General features: G+C 44.5%; 1 protein-coding gene across 4 annotated transcripts in view; it reads left to right on the top strand.

Annotated features, from left to right (window-relative positions):
• Positions 1–18,319, top strand: part of wnk3 (WNK lysine deficient protein kinase 3) — a 62,191-nt gene that overhangs the window by 23,692 nt on the left and 20,180 nt on the right. For 3 of the 4 annotated variants that reach the window (XM_080763963.1, XM_080763962.1, XM_080763960.1), the window contains exons 3-11: positions 7,521–7,693; positions 8,065–8,285; positions 10,366–10,523; positions 10,711–10,799; positions 10,935–11,154; positions 12,886–13,216; positions 13,311–13,426; positions 13,534–13,740; positions 14,044–18,132. In XM_080763963.1, the coding sequence (XP_080620089.1) occupies positions 7,521–7,693; positions 8,065–8,285; positions 10,366–10,523; positions 10,711–10,799; positions 10,935–11,154; positions 12,886–13,216; positions 13,311–13,426; positions 13,534–13,740; positions 14,044–18,132 (5,604 nt within the window). The remainder of the gene's footprint in view (positions 1–7,520; positions 7,694–8,064; positions 8,286–10,365; positions 10,524–10,710; positions 10,800–10,934; positions 11,155–12,885; positions 13,217–13,310; positions 13,427–13,533; positions 13,741–14,043; positions 18,133–18,319) is intronic. The other variant, XM_080763961.1, reaches the window with a different exon arrangement.

Below are 18,319 nucleotides of genomic sequence, written 5' to 3'. Positions count from 1 at the left end.
CTAACATAAATTGATGTACGATGACAAGAGCGCCCCTCATTTCACACAGGTGTGATTTTTTTAAATTCATCCTCATGGTGGCGTGCTTCACGTTTTGGCCTATGTCTGTTGAACCATAGGCCGTGCAATCTATTTGTGTGTCCCGACCCCTGCATTCCTTGGATCATGACAACTCCGAGGCCTATGTTGAGTCGGGTCGGTTGTCCAGAACCGCCAGAAAAGGCTCTGGCTGTGACCCAAATGAGCCAATTGATTTGCCATCGCAACTCAATTTGGCAAGTTCCCCACACCTGTCGAATTACCTACACCTGCCATTTGATCAGTTAGTCAGCCCACTCTCCACAGTCAGTTTGCACTCTTCAGACATTCTCCACAGATGTTTATCACTGCACAAGGACCGTTCCATATGTGGACAAAAGGGACACAGACAGACAGACGTTTGTAACGGGTATATTGGTATTGCATAACACGTTGGGGCATGCAAGCCATGCATTCCTTCCCTATTTGCATCGTTCCCAAAGTAGGCCGGTACCCAACGGGCACCGGTCTAGTACCAATACATTTGGCACAATGGTCTTGTTAGTCATGTGACAATGACTGTCAGACAGGATTTTAATACTGTCCCAAATTGGAATCGCATGTTTAAGGGCCTCATCTTCAAAACCGCTTTCACTTCTGCTCCGGCCTGCTGCACCCCTTGATTAATAACCTTGGGTAGGTGCCCAGGCCTGGCAGAGATCTGTGTGCACTTTTCTAGTTTCTATTTGTCTGTCATTAATTGTTTCCCCAATGGACCCCAATGGAAAGTTGGAAACAAGCCATAGGCTTTCTTGGGTTTAAATCCTCTTAGCAGACCTTGTTTTGAAATTGAACTGTACTTTCCTGTGCTTTTTCTGCAAACTGCTAATAAAGTATTCAATCAATCAATCAATCAACTTGCTCTGGGCAATCAGGCAACCGTTAATGTTGGCAAGACTGGCAACCCTGTGTCTCACGTGGTCGTATCTCACTTTAGTTCAACATTGATTGATTAAAGTATTTATTAACAGTTTGCAGAATGGGTACATTTCACATGAAAGCACAACTCAATACAAAGGCTGTTACTGTGGACGACACACTGATAAATCATTACACTTGTTTATAGGGTCCACTGTCATACAGTCAGGTTAGGACGGGATAATCCTTTTCTTTAAGATTTGTTTTTGGCTTTTATTGATAGTGTCAAGTGAAGACTGACATGAAAGAGGGAGTGAGAAAAGGGGAGAGACACGCAGCAAAGGTCGTCATGAACAAAAGTTTGCACTTTTATAATAGGGAGTGCCCCCATTATCCAATCAAAACACCACATGTTGGTGCCCCTCCCATCACTGCAGGTGTGACACGTCAACCCTGAGTGAGTAGGTGGGGACCCAGACATATTAATATAAATATAATCTGTTCAGAAATTTCAGTGCACCAATTAAAAACATTTAAAAACATACATGTATACAAACAGAAACATACTGATGTAAGATAGTATACTATGGAGAAAGAAACCCCAAAAAAATATATATATATACATAATACACACCAAATGATATGTATGTAAACAACAACATATGCACCAGGTTGGATTTATTCAACGCAGGAGCTTTTAAAGCTTAGAAAAGTATATTTTCTTAACCATATTCTTTACTAGTTAAGGTTCAGGCAAGGGCATGTCAAGGCATTATACCCAAAAGTGAGCGATACCAATGTTGTATATCGTATGTGCGTTTACTGTGTATGTATGTGGTAGTGTTCTTGTTTGTCCTTGAGAAGAACCGATGAAATGTTAGTAGGGTGTGAGGTTTTGGAATGTTATAATTGACTAGTCGATCAAGATCTCCTACTATACGTCTGGGTAAATCTAAATGCAATACGGGCTAGAACAGAACAGAAGAATGGTTGCTTTGAAAACCAATCCTGATATCATCCTAATATCAAGAACCTAATATCAGCAACGCTGAATAAACCACAGTGGAATTGATCAAGTTAAACCCAACCGTAATTGAACCTGTTGGATTGATCAGATGCTAACAATACTGTATATCCTAACCTAATAATCCATAATCTCTACTAAACAGTACATCATCACATTGTTAAAATGTGTGATTCTTAAGGATCCTTTAGACAAGTGATCAACAATCTCCCCTCTGCAGTGACAATCCACCCGTATTATTAAAACACCATAAAACATGCCTCACTACATGCTTGGTATGCAGCCAGTAATATGAACACCAGAAGGCTTTCATCTCCCTAATATACAGTGAAGCCCAAGTGCGCAATTAAAGACTAATGAAATATTGATTGGACGAGTTCCTGGGGTGTTCATCTTAAGCCTGTCATGTCTCTCAACTAGTTATCTTAGACGTTATGCTATCAAAATGACACTCATTAGCAGTGCAAAGCTGAGGAATTCATCGGCGAGTTTAACCAAACACACAGCTGTCTATCCAGCATAATGAGCAATCATCCTATGTACTCGGCACAATGCTTTCCAAGCTGATGAGGAGCAACTAACATGCAGTAACAGTATACATTATGAACTTGGCCCACTAACTGGTGCTAATCCAGGGTGTAATACTGACCATGTAACACATCCATCTTGTTGGTCTGAGCTGTTGTAGATTACAGTCAGTAATCTAATCCCAGCCATCCGCCACCTCGCATTCCCACACACTAAAACGCTTACACGTGACCCACAGAACATGTACGGCCACACTAAGGCCAGCTCATGCATGTGTACACGTCCGACATTGCCCAGAATAGCCTTGACCTCCTCGTCTATTGAACCCATTCCCTCTGCTATTGATCGTATTGCAGGTGAAGGGATTCCCTGCCCCACCCTTTCCTCTTCTTAGATGCAGGAAGAAAACATGATAAGGCATAATATGATAATGCTTATGTATGCCATTGCCAAGTATATGTTGCAATGTTCAGGGCTGGGGGTGGGTTTGGGGGTCATGGCTCCTATTTCAGGGCCTCCCTGCTCCTCCCCAGCGGCTCTCCCTTAGTAGACCACATCCTGTCCATTCCTCCTGGGGTTTTATGAGTCTAAACCCAGAGCCTAACCTTCTGCTCTGCCAGGTGTCTGATCCAAAACAGTCTCAGTGTACATGTCGAGGTAAGCACTAAGCAGGTACATCATCATGTTTTCCAAGTCACAGAAAGACCGACTTAGTGGCTGCCACTTGCCAAAGTGCAAGATCATTCCCAAAAACCCAGAATATGTTACAAGCCGAGGGGAGGTAATGCTGTTATGAACATCCTTCATATCAAAGTTTTCTGCGAAGCGATAATTGTTTTCATCCAGACTATCTGTTTGACTGGCTGGGCCAGAGTTCAGGTGTACTCATTAACACATTCTGGATCTTTCTTGAGTAAAAATCAATACACATCCATGAACATTTTATAATGGCTTTCTTGCTTCCCACCAGTTGCTGATCTACTCGAATGGCTTCAGACCATATGTTTTACTCTACTTGGGGCTTAGCCTGGCATATTCACATGAGAATGCAGAGAGGAAGAAAGGCATCCACAGCCTACCAGGGCACAATAGTCCTTTCACTGGGCTCTTTCATGGCTTCATGGCTGCCCCCTTTTCACTCCCTCGGTATCGGTCTCTTTGTTGTTCTCTCTTTCCCATTTAGCTGATGGTCAAGGGGCTGTTCTCCCCATTTAGCTGATGGTCAAGAGGCTGTTCTCTCAAAAAACTTCTTGAAGTTCATGGTGCATGTGTGATTTTGCCAGTTCTCCCCTTCTGATTTTGTTACCGTCCGTTGTGCTGAAGAAGGCATAAGCTACTTCCTTCATTTCAAAACAATTTGCTTTATACATAACCTTATGTGAATATAGTGAGATTTTCTTTTCTATGAATTTCCTAAATGATTCAGATGGTTCAGAGAGCTGGACCTTGGACCTTGGAACATACCAACCATATAGCATTTACTTACTTTTGTTTTCTTGGATGCCCACCTTCACTTGGTTGGTAAACAACTGCATAAGTAATGATTAGGTAGTGTAATCTTACGATTATGTTTATGCAATTTTAGGCAGCAAATCCTAGGCAGCTGTATTATTGTACATATTTGTAATCATTATTGATGAGTACTCATAAATAAATCAATTGTTCTTGTTCATTAAAAATAGTTTGAATGCACTTTTTAATGTTTAAGTCAGTATTATTCTGGCCCGGGAGCCCAAGTTTGGGGCCCAGCATTTCTATCCTAGACCTTGACAATGAAAAAAGAGGATATTTGTGTTATTGTGCTTGCATAGAAAAATCCTCTATATTCATTTTCACTTAAAAACTGTCCATTTGAGGAGTACCTTACAGGGTTCTCTCTCTACCTATCTCTCTCTCTCTCTCTCTCTCTCTCTGTGGGGTGAGTGAGTGAGTCTGATTATGCACAATTATGTGTCCAGAGTGGGCCCATCTAGTTCTCTGTAGGATTGCAATAATTAGACTCGATCTCTCTGAACCTTGTTGACCCTGATTATGTTTATTGCCTTCCCAGATTTTTTTATAAAAGCTCTGAAAAAGTGTTATTATATTAATGTGGCCCGTTCCTTGCGGATATAGCCTATAATTTCAATGCCTGGTGACATTATGACATTTACTGTACGTCATACATTACTCACTTACATATATCGTCGCTGTCTGGCAGAAACACATTTCATATTTTTATGTTTTTTCGCCACTGTGCCTTTGCAAGTGGCTAGCAGTCTACAGTGTGAGAGTCTTGTCCCTGGCATAACTCAGACAGTGTCCCATGGTGCCTATAAATGACATGCCCAAACTAGGGCAGGTTGAAAGTGGTTAAGTCTGTCTGTGGGTTGTATAAATATTTAACCAATGAAAAAACGTGTGACTAATTCATATCTACACTAGATCCACTAGATACACTAGATTGAACACAGGTTATTTTTTCTATTTCCTGAAAAGTAGCAGTTTTGGAGATTGATTGATTGATTACTTTATTGAAAAATACATTTAAAAAGGATAGAGTCACAAGAAAGCCGTTATGCTTGTTTCCGTTGTTTTGATTTGGACACAAGAGATGAGAGCGACAATATCGCATACAGATAGATGTGAAGGGCAAAGGGGGAGAGCAGGCTGTGTATACACAGACTCCCAGACAAGCACTCTGTCTCACCCAGTTCCAGAGAGTCAGAGTGAGTGATGCTCTCACTCGGGAGTCTGGAGTGAGATCCACAAGAGAAATGACACTCAACACACGACTCAGAAGATAATAATCCTAGATACACAAACACCCAAAGCCACATGTTTTAGCGATTAGCACCGCTAAAACAATAAATAGGAAAAGAACAATCCACTCCATATACATTAGTGTCTTCTTTAAGGAAAAGGAGACTATATTCATTTCACTGAGGAAAGAGTCCACATACAGGGAGATGTTTCTAAACATCCTGGCAAAAACACATTTGCACATTATGTAGGTAGATACACTCATGTGTGTCGCACGCACGCACGCACACACTCGTATGGGTTTTGTGGCTATTCTGAAATCAGGGCATGTGTCGGTTTTTGAGTGGTACCTCCGATTCCCTCCGTTCTTTCTCTCATACAGCACATTTTATGTCCTTAACTTCCAGGCCTTACCACTCAAGAGATAAATCTTAACTGACTAGCATGCTTTTAATTACTCTCTCTTCCTTGGAAGCCAACTGGACATCATCTGTGTAGTCCTGTACTGGGTTAGGGGAAATCACACCGTGGGGGGCACACACAGACACAGACACACACACACACACACACACACACACACACACACACACACACACACACACACACACACACACACACACACACACACACACACTTTTTCCAAATGTAAACAGACATGCACATAGAATGTGAAGTGCAAGACAGGAGAAGACGAGGGGCAGGCGATGAGCAACTTATTTTTAGCCAAAACCAAGCGATGAAGAGCAGTCTCCCTGTTGATGCTCTGTCTCTGGGAATACAGGAGAAGAGGGGAGTGGGAGGTGGCGGTCGCTCATATACTACCAGAAAAGGACATGGATCCAGTATAGACAGACAAAGTGAAAGTTCTTGGAAAAGATTATGTACCAAAAGCTGAGAGGGAGAGAAGAGGGGCAAAATAATCTGCATTGGAAACTTAATGAATCGGGAAAAGTCCAGCATGCAAAAGAACCACGACAACATCTGCTGTACATCATCTGCATGTGGACAACTTTGTCCAAACAAACAATGGTTCCCAGCATCAATGGAATCGATCAGTGGGGAGACAGTGTTATGATCACTGCTATTTTTAGGAAGGTCTATTTGTGAAACTGCAATGCATTCCCACTCAGTGTTCAAATTACACCCTGGCTTTTGGGGAGTCCTACTTTACAGCGATGGGGGTGGGAAGGTACTGTAGTGAAAAGTGCTTATTAATAATGGCCTATATATTATTTATTTCAGGAACCTAAATATACAGGATTCCGATTAATATACATTAATACAGGCTTTTATAAGGAGCACATTTCTCTTTTAGGAGCTCTCCCTGTATTTTGAACCCTGACACTGCTCCTTCACAAGTGCTACATGTATCTAGAATGTTGTTGTGACATTATGTTATGTTATGTAATAAGTACGGATGTACGATGTGCATGCAGAGTAGAGTTGTTTGACAAATGTGTTTCCTTTTACTTAAAAGGTCAAGTCACACAACAATTGTCAATTGTTTTCGTAAGACTTTGGCCTTGGATCTGTAAAAGTGTGTGGTTGTTGTTTGTTAAAGCTGTTGGGCAACATTGCCCATATCCCTGGATTAGCAAGTCACAAGGTCCAACAAAGGTTAATAGACCAAAGACCAGAATGCATACAGCAAATCATCACATTTGTGTGGTTGCCCTAATTGCAAACAGACTATAGTACCCATAATTGCCCGACTTTATTTATTTATTCTGTATATACATTTTAGAGTCCCCGTGACGTCATGTGGGTCAACACATTTAAATTGTCTCTGCAACCACACTGTGATAACCTTTAGCTTTGAGTGCAAAATGCGAATTGCTGTACACCGTACAACTGTTTCCAGGAAGCTTCTGTAAGGCTAATGCCTCCATAATGAATGGGCTGTGTGCCAGTGGGCTGAGTGGACATGCTGTCCCTGCTCCTATGGGATGCTGCCTGCCTGCGCCAGTGAGTGGGATTTCTGCAGCATCCATCGTAAACCGCCATGCTGAAGCAACGCCTGTGTGGCAGATGCTGCAGAAAATGTGTTTCAATAAAACTCAGCTTGGGTGTTGTCTCATCACTTCCACAACCCTGTTTTGCTAGCACCATCTAGTGGTACTGTAGCAGATGTGTGTGGCAGTCACACTTAGCAAAAGTTAGTTGGAGTTTGTTGGAGTTGGTATAGTGTGTACTAGTGTGAGCACGCACGCACACACACACACACACACACACACACACACACATACATACAGTATATATGACGGTGTATATACTGTGTCTCGTACTCCAGGACCGCAAGCTGACCAAGGCAGAGCAACAGCGCTTCAAAGAGGAGGCAGAGATGCTGAAAGGACTCCAGCACCCCAATATTGTCCGCTTCTACGACTCCTGGGAGTCAGTTCTCCGTGGCAAGAAGTGCATTGTCCTGGTCACTGAACTCATGACCTCAGGAACACTAAAAACGTCAGTGCCCCGCACGCACACACGCACACGCACACGCACGCACACAGACTACTACTCACTGCATGACCATCATGTTTGGTCTTTGACTGATGTCATTAGAGGACATTGTGTTCATTAATGCTTATTGATAGAATTACTCAAAGCCACAGTGGAGGATAGTGAAATGGAAAATATGCATTTAATTGGCATGTCAAATGAACATATGTTTTTATCCATATTTATCCAGGTCCTTTTTTATGTAGTTCCAATATTAGAATTCATCACTTAATTCAAAGATTAACTTTTTCATACATTGTTTGTATCATTGTTATATTACAATTGCATCCTTACCTGAACATATAAGTCACTATTCTCCTTCTCTCTCCATGCAGTTACCTGAAGCGTTTTAAGGTAATGAAGCCCAAGGTTCTGAGGAGCTGGTGCAGACAGATCCTGAAGGGCCTTCATTTCCTCCACACCAGAACTCCTCCCATAGTCCACAGGGACCTGAAATGTGACAACATCTTCATCACGGGGCCCACAGGCTCAGTGAAGATAGGAGACCTGGGGCTGGCCACACTAATGAGGACCTCCTTCGCCAAGAGTGTCATAGGTACTCCTGTTGACAACTATTTTACATTTCTGCTTTCGTAGTTTTCGTAGTTTGCCAGAACTTCAAAGGACATTTTTCTTTTTAACAAGAATAAATCATTGCGTCATAGTGATGGGATAGATAGAGGGTTTAAACAGGTGGACTCTTCTGCTTAAGGGGTTGTAACTTCAACAACCTTTGCTTAATAAATAAATAAATAAAAGAAAGAAAAATAAGAGAATCTTCTTCTGCCAATTGCCCAATTCTAGTATAATCTTTGTAGTATTCCAAATATAACAGAAGTCTAAAAAGCAGTCTGTCCCTGTCACGCTAATATAAATAGAGGCTGATAACAAGACATAATATTATTTACACCAGCTAACCGACTCAATACCTCACTGTATCGAACTCTGGCCTACAGCCTCGGGACACTTAACCCATTCTGACCTGGCACCCATTTTGGTGTTAGCATCATGTTATGCTTTAGCTATTGAAAAATAGCAGATCTACAAGCTCATATCGCGCCACCGAGTGGCGCGATACGAGCTTGTAGGTCTGCTATTTTAAAAAAAATCGAAGAACGACTGACATTTTTAGAATCTGATCTCAGGTCAGAATGGGTTCATCAGACCAGTGTGTGTCCAGTGGAAACCTCGTATGAATCTGATCTCAGGTCAGAATGGGTTAACGTATTAGAAGGGCAACAACTGCCCAGGAGTATAAATCATTATTGGAACGATCTGTCCAAAATCCATATGGGCAGCACTTACTACAAATATAGACCTCAGATTAGAGATTTGTCTTTGAGAGTCCACCAGAACATGCACTTTGAGTACATTTTAGGTCTATAAAATGTAACCCTGGGAACAGTCGCAGTCGTTAGGAAGATTCTTATCAGCTCTGAATTGAACCTGGAAAATGTATGGTCTGCATTTACTGTAAATAACGCATTTTTCCAAAGCATTTTAAAAAATCGCTATATTACCAAAAGTTATTCTAGTTTCGAGTCACTCGTTTCTAGTTAGTGCTCTTTGTGAATGGATATATTACAGCTACAATGGCATTCTAGACAATTGTGTGCTTCCAATTCATTTCCTGTTTCAGAATGACAATCCATCTAGCGCTGTAGACAGAATTTTTGTTTACAAACATTGAGACTGTAGTGCACACGCAGGTGCCGGTTTCATGTAATCAATTCCCAACAGATCCCCAAACCGGGTTAGTTCGATGTCCCAGTAATCCAATATTACTATCCCTACCCCTAACCATAACCACACGTGGAAGCCACAGGTGAATCTTAACCACGTATGTTGGACTAACCGGACATCGGACTAACGTGTCGACTTCCGCCCGTTGTTTTGGGGAGCGTTGGTTTCTGTTCATTCAACCTCCTCTTGTGTATTGGCTGGTGAGACGCTCCTTGCAACACATAATTCTTCACCCCGCAATGGTATTGCACACCGAGAACAGCTGACATACAAGCTCACATCGTGTCACGGATGTGACATTTGTGAGCTTGGAGGTCTGCTGTTCTCAGCCGCTCTCTGCGCTCAACACAAAAAAAGTAGGTTTGAGAGGATACCGCTGCGCGATCAAGCAGGCTCTGGTGCCGTGCTCATAGGGAGTGCTCCGTCTGCGACTGGAGGTGGGGGGCAACTGCTTTGAGAATCGCTATAATTGTTTACACACAACTTAAATCAAGGTACCGGTATATATTTCAAGAGCAAGAGATCACAGTAAACATCCATCCTAAACCTTCTACCTCGACACTGGAAGGAAAACAGCATCTGAATGTTTGAAGGGTTGCATTTTTACACACGAGTGCTGTGACCACTTTTAGATTGCATCTAATGAGGGCGGCCAGTAGGGCGGCCAGTATGCGCGCGGCCACGTGCATACTGGTTCAGTGTGAAAACTGTGATGTTGTCTGGAAATGCGTCTATACCTGCTGAGCCAATCTGGGATGTTCTGTATTTACATACTTAACTCTCTGGATAGCATTGGACGTGCTACAGTGAATACAAATACTGAGAACTGCAACGTCTTTTTCTTTTTTGGGGGGTAATTGACTGGTGTTTAATTAATTGTGTGCTTTTTACAGGAACCCCAGAGTTCATGGCTCCAGAGATGTATGAGGAGCACTATGATGAGTCTGTAGATGTCTATGCCTTTGGGATGTGTATGCTGGAGATGGCCACTTCAGAATACCCCTACTCGGAGTGCCAGAATGCTGCTCAAATCTACCGCAAAGTCACAAGTGTGAGTCTCTCTCATTGCCTGGAACTCTGCATTATTTTCCTAATACATGGAAGTAGAAGAAGAGGGAAAGAATGGTCCTCTGTGAGGATATCCATTTTCGGGTTGCGGTTGCCAAACTGTAATTATCTCATATCCTGTTTTGATGGGAGGAGGCCTACAAATAAAAATCCCTACTTTTCCGTTGCAGGGTATAAAACCAGCCAGCTTCGACAAAGTTAACGACCCAGAGATTAAAGAGATCATCGAGTGCTGCATTCGTCAGAACAAGACCCAGAGGTAAGCAGTTTTTTTGTGTGAAACATGATGTATTATCGTGTGGATATCTGCTGACGGAGCGCTTGTAAAACATCACAGTGCTTCTGCTTGACTGCTTCATATCTTTTCTTCTATTGCCTTCTTTTTGGGGGGCAGACTCTCAATCCGGGACCTCCTGAACCATGCGTTCTTTGGGGAGGACACAGGGGTGCGGGTGGAGCTGGCAGAGGAGGACACGGGGTGCCAGGACTGCCTGGCCCTGCGGATTTGGGTGGAGGAGCCCAAGAAGCTGAAGGGGAAGCACAAGGACAATGAGGCCATCGAGTTCAGCTATGACCTGGAAAACGACAGCGCTGAGGAGGTGGCGCAGGAGATGGTGAGACATTGGGCCTGACTGACTGAGGGAAAGGAGGTGGTCATCTGTACTGGGTGTGTGTGTGTGTGCGTGTGCGTGTGCGTGTGCGCGTGCGCGTGCGTGCGTGTGTTAAGTCTTTGCTGACTTAAAATAAAGTGGTTTGGATCTAATGGAAGGCAGAATGCTGAAAGAAATGCACAGTACAGTAACTTTGATGTATGTGACTAAATCCCACAGCTCATTTATCAGGTATTCCTAGCCAACTACAGTATGTCTGACCTAGATTCACTCAAATTACCTTCTGCCCCATTTCATGAATAATGTTGACCCACTCTTTCCCTCCTCCTCTCTCTCAATTCATTTCAATAGGGTTTATTGTCTTGAGCGCATTAGCCCAAACACAATCGCCAAAGTTTCACAAAACTATATATATATATATATATATATATATATATATATATATATATATATATATATTAATAATAATTTAATAATATTAATTATATAATTATATTTTCTAACAAGACAAACATGTAAATTACCAATGCACATAGGTGGCCTTACACAGGGAGACACAAAACGAATGAGACCTGTGAATGTCACCGCGCACAGAACAGAGACATAACAGCTCGTAATTTCATTAAGCCATAACTCGTTCGAATCTGAAGCATATTCAAAAATGCCTTTTATTGTCACTCTATGAAACGGTATCAAGCTAAAAGCAAAGTTCGGATTAATTAAACGGACTTGCACTGAACTGAGGTGAAATAACATTAGAAATGACACTCGTCGCTTCCTTACCATCTAGCCTAATTGCCTTTCAATAAAACTACATTTGGTTGACACAGTATCATCTACGTGTTACTGATTATGGGGAATTTTATATTATTGTAATCCATTAAATATTTGCTGCGCAATGGAGTGATGAAACTCAACGAGCGAATGGCACAAGAAAATAACTTCTTTGAATAGATAATTATATAAACACAATTGACACTCTGCTCATTATAGTAACATTATAATCACAGAGATGTGTGGAGAATTAAGACAGAACGAGACCTCTGAGCTGTGAATGTTCTGCAACATTGTGCGTCGAGGCAGCTCCAACTCAAGAGCGCCTTCTTCTATATCAAATGGAATTGGCATTGCAGGTGGTTTGAGGAGGCACTTGTCCTAAACCTGTATGGGCAAGATAGCAATTTCAAGGAAAGCGCATCAACATGCCTCCGGCCACACCCCCACCCGCAAATATAGGAGTCTGCAAAATGTATAGTGGGTTGTGTGTGGCCGCAAGATACCATTAACCAATATTGGAAGGTTCTAAACCTGCTATATGCGGTAAGGCATGGCATGGACATAAATTGTTTAGCCAAAATTGGCCTCCTGGTGTTGCTATAACAGGACAATGTGAAAAGGGTGACATTTCTTTCTTGGTCTATTGGGAATGTACATGCAAAGTTGCATGGCAATCGGATGCTGTGTTTATGATTTGAGGCATTTTGTTGAAAACAAGCCACTCCTGCTAACTTAAATGCCAATCTTAGCCAATCAATATGGAATAGGAAAATAAACAATATCTGTCTCTGCTGTATAGTACTGTATGTGCCCCTCTATGGATAGCCATGTATTTTTACATCTTGTGGCAGTTAGTGGTCAGTCTCTGCTTAGATCTGTTTGGGACTACATAACAATTATAACATTTATGTGTTTTCTCCAATGTTCCACTCACTGTTTCTCTCCCCTCTTTCTCAGGTGAAGTCAGGCTTCTTCCATGAGAGTGATGCGAAGGTGGTGGGCAAGTCCATCCGAGACCGAGTTACGCAGATCAAGAAGTCACGGGAGCGCCGCCAGCAACAGCTGGAAGAGAGAAGAGAGGCTGGAAGAGGCTTGGACGAGAGAAGAGACTCCACCCCACTGGCGTCCTGCACCTGCCCCCATCCCTCCTGCCCCTCCTCATTGGGACCAGGGACCACTGCGCCAGCGGCAGCAGTGGGAGGACAAGCTGAGTCTGAGGAGCTGCCAGGGGTTGTCCAGTATGTCAGACAGCAGCCCATTGTCAGTGGGCCGGTCTTCACTCTGCCAGGTAGAGTGTTGTGCCACAGCACAGTAGTAATTCATGTAATATGTAATAATAATAATATAATGTTGTAATCGCTCTATTGTCTTTAAATCTGAAGGCGAGAGCATTGGATCAGTGAGCTGTGAATCTTTTGGAAGTGGTCAGAGTCAGGCCTACTATCAACAAGGAGAGTCATACACTCTCTCCCAAGCTATCCATCCCTCTACTGCTTCTGTAAGTTGTTTTCTGTTACTGCCCTGTTCATGAACTAATAACACATTCATCCATTCACTTTTATGTGAATTCATTCAATCACTTTAGCAATATTTATGACCCTGCAGAGCACTGGGGTCATGATCATGACTCATCCCCAAATGCTCCCCATTGGACAGAGCGGAGGTGTTCCAAGTGTGCCTATTGGTCAGAGTGGTGGACTCTCCAGCCTGTCTGTAGGCCAAAGTGGAGGGGCGCCTGTTGGCCAGTCCTTCATTCAGCCTGGTGCCCTGGCGACACAGGTCTCACCAAGTGTACCTCAACAATATTCCCAGGTGACGAGTCCTGCTGATTTCAAGTGGTTCGCTTAAAGTCAAAGGCTATTGTGACTGTCAGTCATGGACTATAGCTATAATAACCAATTACCTGCTTATGTTTTGTGTTTCTCTCCTCAATTAAGCAATTCATATTTTATCCTCATCACGTTACTAGTATTGACTGTGTGCTTTTAAAATGTTAAATTATTAATAACATTACCCCTTGCCAAAGCTTAATCTTACCTTATTTTTCTACCGCTGTCTTTTCCTTCCTCTTTCAACATCACTCATCATCCTCTCATTATCACTGAACAAACACAGCCATACCATTCAGATGGATCACAGATTGCCACTCCCCAGGCATCAATGGCCCCCTCACAGTCATACATACCCCCTGTCTCTCCACAAGCGCCCATCAATGTCCTCACTACGCCCCTCTCGGGCGGTGATCCCACTGGACTAGCGGGGGGCATTGTGCCCCTCGCTCAGCAGACCCAGCCCCCTGCCACTCCCATGCAGCCCACTGACATCATCCCCCAGGCAGCACCCCAGCAAACACAGCCTGTCATGATCCCTCAGCAGACCATTGTTCAGCAACAACAGATAGGGATGGAGCCACAGACCACCACCCTTCAGCAGCAACAGCAAATGGAGGCCCAGGCTGCTCTGCTCCAACAACAGCAACAAGCGAATGCCACACAGCAGCCACAGCAACCTACAACAACCTTACATCCACATCCGCAGCAAAACCTCTCAACTACAGCTGTCCTGCCTGTCCATCATCAACCTAAGCCTCAGCAGCAGATCTATGTACAGCAACCGTTGGGTCAACAGCCTCATGTCCAGCTACCCCCCCAGCAGTCAGTGTTACCAACAAAACCAAGCATGGAACCACCGCAGCAGCAAGCCTTGTCACTACCACCACAGCCTCCTGTTGAGCAACCTCAGACCTACATACACCAACCACAGATGGAGGCTTTGATACAACAGCAGCAGCAGCAGCAGCAGCAGCAGCAGCAACAGCAAGCATTGTTACTACAGCAGCAGCAACTGCAGCAGCAGCAACTGCAGCAGCAGCAACAACAACAACAACAGCAGCAGCAGCAGCAGCAGCAACAATTGGAGCAACAGCAGCAACTTCAGCAACCAGCTATACTGTTTGAGAAACAACAACAGGCATACATGCAACAGCAGCAGCTGGAACACCAGCAACATATGGAGCAACAACAGCAACCAGCTATACTGCTGGAGCAACAACAGGCATACATACAACAGCAGATGGAACAGCAGCAGCAGCAGCAACAACAACAACAACAACAACAACAACTGCAGCTGCAGCAGCAGCAGCAGCAACATTTGGAGCAACATCAACAACAACAACCAGCTATACTGCTGGAGCAACAACAACAGCAACAGGTGTACATACAACAGCAGCCGGAACAGCAGCAGCAGCAACAGTTGGAGCAACATCAGCAACCAGCTATGCTGCTGGAGCCACAACAGCAGCAGCAACAGCAGCAGCAACAGCAGCAACAGCAGCAACAGCAGCTGGAACAGCAACAGCAAGCGTTGTTTCAACAGCAGCAGGGCCTGTTGTCCCAAGTGCAGCAGCAGCAATTTGAACCACAGCAACAAACTGCCATACAGAAACAAATCCTGGAGCAACAGCAGCAGCACGCTCTTCTGCGACAACAACAAGAGCAACAGCAACAAGCACTTCTACAGCAACAACAAGCCCAGCTACAGCAACAACAAGAACAACAAAACCAGGCCCTTTTACAACATCAAATGGAACAACAGCAGCAGCAGCAACAACATCAACAGCAGCATGCAATCTTACAACAACAGCAAGCTAATTTACAGCAGCAACTGGAGCAACAGCAGCATAGTCAAATGCAACAACAAATTGAGCCGCCACCACAAAAGCAGCAAGTTGTAATACAACAGCTGCCTCAGTTGCAACAACAAATTGAACAGCAAGCTGTAATACAGCAACAGGCACAGATGCCACAGCAAACTGAACATCAAGTTGCATTGCAACAGCCACCCCAGTTGACACAACAACAAATGGAGCAGCAATTACAGCAGCAAGTAGTACTTCAACAGCAAATGGAGCAACAACAGCAACACATGCTATTACAGCAACATTTACAACAACAAGCTATTTTACAACAGCAGCAACATCAGCAAAGTCTCCAGCAGCAACAGCAACTGGAGCAGCAACATGCCCAACTGAAGCAACAACTAGAACAGCAGCAGCAACAGGCTCTCCTACAACAGCAGATGGAACAACAACGTCAACAGCAAGCACTGTTACAACAGCAACAGCATCAAGCAGAGAGAATCCAACAACAAGCACTGATACAGCAGCAACAGGTTCAAGAACAGCCGCAACAAACTGCTATCGTTCAACAGCAGCAAGCTGAGAAACAAGAAGCTGTGCCTATTCAACAGCAGAGTGAGCAGCAAGTTTTGATTCAACAGCAACCGCTTGATGTACAGCAGGCATGTATCCTACAACAAAATGCTACACAGTTTCAGCCTCACACCATCCTCACGCAGCAGCAAATAATAGAGCAACAACAGCAAACAGCTCTGATCCAACAACAGCAAGCCTACATAGCCCAGACGCAGCATCGCAGCTCTATAGTGGATCCTCGCATACCCATTGGAGCCCCAGCCATCACTGAGGCTATCCAGCTCCAAACGCAAATGCTGTCCCAGGCTCAGGTCCCAGTGGTCATTCAGACCACCCAAATTCCGACCCAGACGCCTACTGTGCTTCAAACACAAGTCGTCACCCAGCAGGGCCAAAGTAACCCTCACTCCCAGACCCAAGCCCAAGTCCCGGTTCAGCTTCAATCCCTGTCTGCTCCACAGGCATCACAGGCTACTATCGAGGCCCAAATAATTCCTCAAGTGGTTGCCCCCATTCAGGCGTCGACTCAGCCCGCCCCGCCCCAGCAAGTTCAGATACAGGCCACAACTCCAATCCACATAGCTCCTATACAGGGGCAGGGTGTTGCACAGCCATTAATCAATTCTCAAGCTCTGCATCCCGTCATTAATCAGCCTCAGCCACCACAGGGACAGATCGCAACCATCGACACTCAGATGATTGCCCAGCAGAATCAAGCCCACATTCAGGCTCCAGCTGCAGTTGCCTCAGTTCCTAGTCAGATCCAGCATGAGCCCGCTGTGCAACCGAATTCTCAAATACATGGCTTGTTACCTCCCAATCTCCAGCCACAGAGCCAGCTGCAAGCTCAGGCCCAAGCTGGCCTTTTAGCACCACAATACATTCCTGCTCCACAATCCACCTGCCAAGCTATGCCATCAATCCAACAGGATGTCACTCTCATTGCACAGCAGCAGCAACCTCAAGCACTGCAGTATCAACAGATGATTTTGTCTCCGGGTACAACTGCTGTTGGAACAATCATGTCTACTTCCGGCTCAGTAGTTGAACCCACAACCTTTACGCCTGCACCCCAACCTATTCAGCAGACTGGACAGGCCTATGCTCAAGGCCAAACACAGCTGCAACCAGTTGTTCAAGCCCAACCGCAGCTCACGGGAAGCACAGTTGTACCTTCTGTAATCCAATCGATTCCTCCACCTGCTTTGCCTCAATCTATTGAGCAGTACCAGCAACAGCTGCAGAAGGTTCCATCGGTGGTGCAACAACATCAACTAGCAGCATCACTCCCACAGCAACAGCAACAGCTACAGGTCCAGTTACCAACCCAAACGCCCTCAACGCCCATTCAAAAGCCACCTCCCTCTCAACAGGTCCAAATACCTCTCGATCAGAGTCCACTTCCATCTCAGCCCCAAATTGCTCCACAACTAGTACCCCAACCTGCTGCACAGATCGCTAGTAATGTGTCCCAGCTTCAACCCCAGTCCAGGGCTCTACCACTCTATAGTCAAGTAGTGGCAGGCCCGTCTCCCTCCCCCCAGCACCAAGCCAAACAGGTCCTACCAGCCCAGACGCAGATACAAACTAGCATCCAGGCACATACACTCACCCACACACAGACAATCACTCAGACACAGGCCCATTCTCACACACAGATGCAAGCTGAGACACCCGCTGCTGAACAGCCTGTTTTGCCACAAGCTGTCCTCCCCCTTCAACAAATACCTCCCAGCCCCTCTCATGCATCCTGCCCCCCAGCATCACTAGCACCTCTCCCATCCCTTCCATCCCTCTATCCTGCCACTGTTCAAGCTCAAGCGCTACCCACTCCTACATCAGAGGCCCCGATAACCTTACTGGGGCGTGCTGACACTATCCCCGTCTCCCCTCCTCCCGTGACCAGTCTCCGGACTTTTGAATCTAACTCTCCCCTGCTGCCCCAAACCTCGCTGCAAGACTGCGATCCTCCCCTGCTGGGTGTTTCTCAGGTACAGGAAGTACACACCACTTAATTGGTTATTGGAATATATTCTGCCTATTTTAATTGATTAATCTTCTTTTGCTTAAAAACCCTAGTACTAATGTAACAACAATGAGTTTGAAAACTATTCAATTGAAAAGGTCTATGAATAAAACAAACTAACCAGTTTAGATTAATAATAATCAAGTATTCTT

The sequence above is a fragment of the Protomyctophum bolini genome, assembly GCF_963924005.1.
Source record: "Protomyctophum bolini genome assembly, chromosome: 5".
Lineage (NCBI taxonomy): Eukaryota > Metazoa > Chordata > Actinopteri > Myctophiformes > Myctophidae > Protomyctophum > Protomyctophum bolini.
Note: the sequence above shows the minus strand (reverse complement) of the source record. Positions and strands in the feature narration are given on the sequence as shown.